Raw genomic sequence first — 5160 nt, forward strand, 5'->3', positions numbered from 1 at the left:
GACTAAAGGGACACAATTTGCTGGATGGAACTCTTCATGGATTTTGAGATCCTAATCCTAAAAAAATTAAGATACTATAAGGATGATAAACAAGTGAACTAATCTAAATTTTGAGTATATCACTCTGAATCAAGATTAGCTTTTCTTTTTCATTATCCTGACTTCATCAATATTTTTAGACTATTAACTAACTAGATAAATAAAGATCTTCACTATTACCATAGTGATGGTGATTGTTGTTCTTCTAAACAACTAGGTGGTTTGAGGTGCATTCGTCTGTAACTATGCGTTACTTCACTATAAAAGGGTTACATGCTTGTTGTTGTATATATCCTTATCCTTAGCAATAATTAGGGTTACCTAATAGTCTAAAATAAACTTCAAGAATAGAATTTTTTAGGGGTATGTGTGCTACTATGTTTAATTTAAAAGTTGGCTAAGCTAGGATTTACAGTTTATCTTCTTAGTGGTGCATTTCACTGTTTAAATTGGTGAATGTTAGATTTTTTTGTGGGTTTGATATATTTTTTTTAATTTTAGAATGTAGTTATTTATAATTTGGTTGAATCTCCTAGTTTGTCGATCAACAAATAAATCAAGTGTTCTAGGTTCAATATTTTGCATTTGATTTTTTTATTCTAAGTAGTTGTTCTCCATTGAGTTATTACTTTAAGTTTAATCTCTATTATTGATTTACTATTCTATGTTGAAGTACACAAATCATTTCATGTGCATGTTATTCAAGTCTTTTATACTTTCATAGTTAATACTTATGTTTATTCACATTCTTTAATACTTATTTTAAATATTTTGTTCATATACCAAATATAATTTTAGTAAAAAAATAATTTAATCATAAAAGATATTTTATGTATTAAACTTGTGGATGGGTCAAGTATTAGATATACAAGTATAATTCATATGCATAACTTGTAAAACATATAAGAATTGCACGACTTATCTTTAAATTATATGTTCTAACATGAGAGTTTTCACAAAGAAGTATAAAACCTACTTAAAAAGGGACGTAAGATTAAAGTATTGTTTTGAAAATATTTTAATTATTTATGCAATTTTTGAGGGGTTGTTGTTAAGAGAAAATTTTAAAGTTTTAATTATCTTAAAAATGTTTTTAAATGGTTTTAAAAAATTAAAAGGGTTTAGATGACACAAAGGTTTAATTTCAAAATTTAAAATTTTAAGATTCTAAATTAAGTTTTTAAGATTCTTTGTTTAGCATTTTGAATTATTTGGAAAAATTATTTTAATTAAAGATTAATTTAAAATTTAAGGTTGATTTAAAAGTTAAGTATATGCTTTGAATTTTAAATTTATGTTTTAAAATTAAAGGATTATTAATAGTTTAAGGGTGATTTGGATATCTTGAATCTCAAAATTGAGTTTTAAAATATAAGGATTTAAGAGTTTCAAAAGTTAAGTTCTAAAATTTAAGGTTTAAAGTTTAAGAATTTAAAATTGTTTTAATTTTGAATAGTTTGAGATATATAAAATATAACTATGTTTTATTTGAAAACAATCTTTGAATCCTTAAGCATGAAATTTTATATAAATAAAAAATTATTTTAAATCCTTGGAGCATGTTTAGATGAATTTTACTAAAAATAATATTAAGTTCTTGGAGCACATTTAGATTTTCTTATTAAAAAAAACTCCATTTTTTTCATAGAAATTTTCAAATATTTCATTACCTAAGTGTGTAAACTCTCATGATGTAAACCTATAAGTTTGCAAGCGGTCTTATCTTAGCCCGATGAAATTGCAAACCTTAATTTAATTATGCAGGATCACACTTTCTTATAGATTTTCAACACAACAAGCATGACCTCCTTTTTTTCATTTTCATTAAACAACACAAAGACCACATCTTGCCTAATTTTTTGTAAGGTGCACTAACACAACATGCATGAATATTACATAAACACATTAGACCATACCTTACATGAATATAATGTGCACAAGCACATTAAACCATAACTACATTAACAATTTCAAACTGTGGCATAGATATGCCAACTTGAGAATTTTTAGGATTTTGTTCTATTAAGCTACTTTGAAGCCCGTAAATCTTGTTTTGCTATTAAAACACCCATGGAAGGATAGAAGAATGTTGCGGGCAAGATAAGATTGACCAAATGTGAGATCAACAACTATTTAATAAATTATAATTCCAAATAAGTGTAGATTTATAGTACAACAAGTTTAGACTTATCATGCAAATAAATACATTTTCTTAAAAAATTAAAGAAATAATCCAATGATTACTATTTAATTTGAAATTAACTTTCTAGAAGAAGTAATGAACCTAAAAAATATTTTCTAATATTAAAGCGAAACCATTACAAGCAATATATATTATGTTCTAATAGCATCTACAAATTAACATATCTAATTCCTTGAATAGATGTGTTCCTTACTTTCCACTAACTTTCCTAGGTTTTTCATATCCTAATATGGTAGTACAAGAACTATAAAACTAAAAATCAATTCACTAATTATTATAAATTGTATTAGCCATATTAGAATTGTTATAGACATAAAAGATTATTGTACTTTTTGTATCAAACAAATTCTTAAATTTGATGCAATATTTCTTCAAGTGGCCAGTCATTTTAATAAAAAAATACATGGATTCAATTTTAATTTTAGCTTGGGTGAATAAACTATCCTTCATCTTATTCTTAACTTAGCTTTGACTCTAATCCTTTATGTCTGTAGCTAGCATTGCACTTTCACCTATTTTCAAGGCTAGTCATCACTTTTCTTGTACACACGTGGTCAAGAGCTCTTTATTTGACTATTTATACTTATGTGTGTTATAAGATAAATAGAAGGAACCACACAATTATGAAAAAAGTATCCATAATAGAGTGCACTAAAAATTGCATTGACATATCTATCTCAAGTGTCTTCAATTAAGCTACAATAACCCTCCATTGTCATATGTGCTCTCGGATACATTTTATTTTTGTTAGCTTTAGAATTAAGAACTTCATAATAAAGGTACCAAAAAGAGTTTTATTTAAAGTGCTAAATTATTCATCATTTGCCTAAAGTATTTCTTTAACATTATCATTTTGATTGACTATACTAAGAATACCAACATATATCTGTCTTTATGAACATCAAATTGATGTGATCATAACACTCCCAATATTTATAAAGTGGTCTCATTAGAAATGTTGGTTTCAATAATTACACGGAGATCGTCTTTCTTAATAACATAATCTATATTCATCCACCCAAATATTATAGAAAAACTACTTAAAACTATATAATATAAGTTATATTAATCACTTCTTGTTATTATAATAATTACACCTATGATTATAATAACCAAACTCTTGAACCAATTATTAATTAATCCCATTTATGGTGTCATGACATTGGAATCATTAGTTCATATATATTATAAAACCTTAAATGGTCACTTTTTGTTACTATTAATTACATGATGGCCACTATAGAGAATATTTCTAGATTTATATTCACCATTACTTTATCACATTGTCCAAATGATGTGCAGGGCTACATTAAACTTTTATCATTTGTTTTAATATTTTATGTTTGTACATTGTATAATGGTCCTTTGTGACCAATGATATGATTGGCTTGAGGAGAGAACCAACCATACATTTAAACTTTGAAAGAGAGTAGATGCTCCTCCTTAACATGTAGGGTGCTTTAATTAAATTAATTTGCTATATAGTGATTAATTAAGATAATCAATCATTAAGCAAACAATAATGATAGATAGAGGTGGAGTAGAGTCTTAAGTAAGGCAATGAGCTTATTACTTTTTAAATATAATAATAAAACATATAATAAGTAATTATTTGATTAATTTGCCCCAAGCTAGTTAAACATTTTGACTTGTAATAAATTAACTAGGATTTAATTATGTCTATATTTAAAATTAATTTTGATAAAATGTAAACCTACATAATAAACATAATTAATTTTAAAAATAAAAAATAAGCAGACTCAAATTTAGTATTAATTACAAAAGTGATCACATCAGCATAAAAAATAAAATCATATATGGCCAAAATGAAAAAAAAATATATATTATATAAAGAGTCCTCATGCAAAACTGTATCAGGACTGTAATCACTGTCTGCCAGGTGTACAATCCGACCATTCTTAGTTAAAAAAAACTAAATATTTTAATACATAATGGGGCCGAATTGCACATGCAGCAGATAGTGATTGGAGTCTTGATACAATTTTTCATCAAGACTGCTGATGTAATATTTTTTCACCAAAATGGACTTCAGACTTACTTTTAACAGAAGAAATCAGCAGAAATCTATGAAGCATTAAATAAAAACAACATAAGACTTTTGAATATTACATTTAGTTATGAGTAACATTCATAGATCCTTATGTCCACCATAAGTCTGAAATATACTTCTCCCTCAAATGCATCCGTCGTAAGCGTCGCCACCCCTCTGGCCATTAAGAAATCGCCGGTCCCGCCGACCACCGACACCTCCCTCGTTTTGTTCAGGAACGGATCTGCTCCAATAAGTTGTATGGTACCACGGTGCTCCGTAGAATTAAAAACCATCGAAAAGGCATACCAAGCCGTAAAAACATCTTTTTTATCGTATAGATAAAAGCCCTGCGCTCGGCCGACGGCGGGGGAGCGAAGATTGTTGTGTAGAGTGATGGGATCGTCGAAGATGACGAGATCGCCGAAGTGGTTGAGGATTGCGAGCTTGGAGCGGTTAGCCCAAGCAGGGGCGGCGACAATGGCGGCAGTGGCGTTGTGGGCGTTGTGGCCGTCGAAGAGTATGTCGTGGAGGAAAAAGGTGAGAGTTTTGCAGGGTTTGGGGGTGGGGCGGGAGTTGGTGGAGGAGAGGAGGAGGAGGAGTAGGAGGAGAGAAAGTTTAAATGGATTCATTTTGGTGATGTTGCTTTGTGTGAGAAGTGAGCATGGGGATGGCGATGGGGATGGGGGTTTATATAGGGGGGAAAAAAAGTGATTTTTATTTTTTAAAGATTATGTCTAAAATCAATGTTATTTTTTATATTTTATATTTAAAGGAAAATGTTTTTGGGAAAAATAGGTGAAATTCAAGGCTTGTATTTACAATATGTTCAAATTTGTTAATGCTGATGAAATTCTTCGACATTTAG

The 5160-nt window shown here is 28.7% G+C and overlaps 1 protein-coding gene across 1 annotated transcript; it reads right to left on the reverse strand.

Annotated features, from left to right (window-relative positions):
* Positions 1 to 4068: 4068 nt before the first annotated feature.
* On the reverse strand, positions 4069 to 4938 carry LOC110030751 (disease resistance response protein 206-like). The gene has a single exon (XM_020733641.1). The coding sequence runs from the start codon at positions 4922 to 4924 to the stop codon at positions 4379 to 4381; it is 546 nt and encodes a 181-aa protein (XP_020589300.1). The 5' UTR covers positions 4925 to 4938; the 3' UTR covers positions 4069 to 4378.
* Between the last annotated feature and the right edge of the window lie 222 nt (positions 4939 to 5160).

The sequence above is a fragment of the Phalaenopsis equestris genome, unplaced genomic scaffold (genome assembly GCF_001263595.1).
Source record: "Phalaenopsis equestris unplaced genomic scaffold, ASM126359v1 Scaffold000759, whole genome shotgun sequence".
NCBI lineage: Eukaryota > Viridiplantae > Streptophyta > Magnoliopsida > Asparagales > Orchidaceae > Phalaenopsis > Phalaenopsis equestris.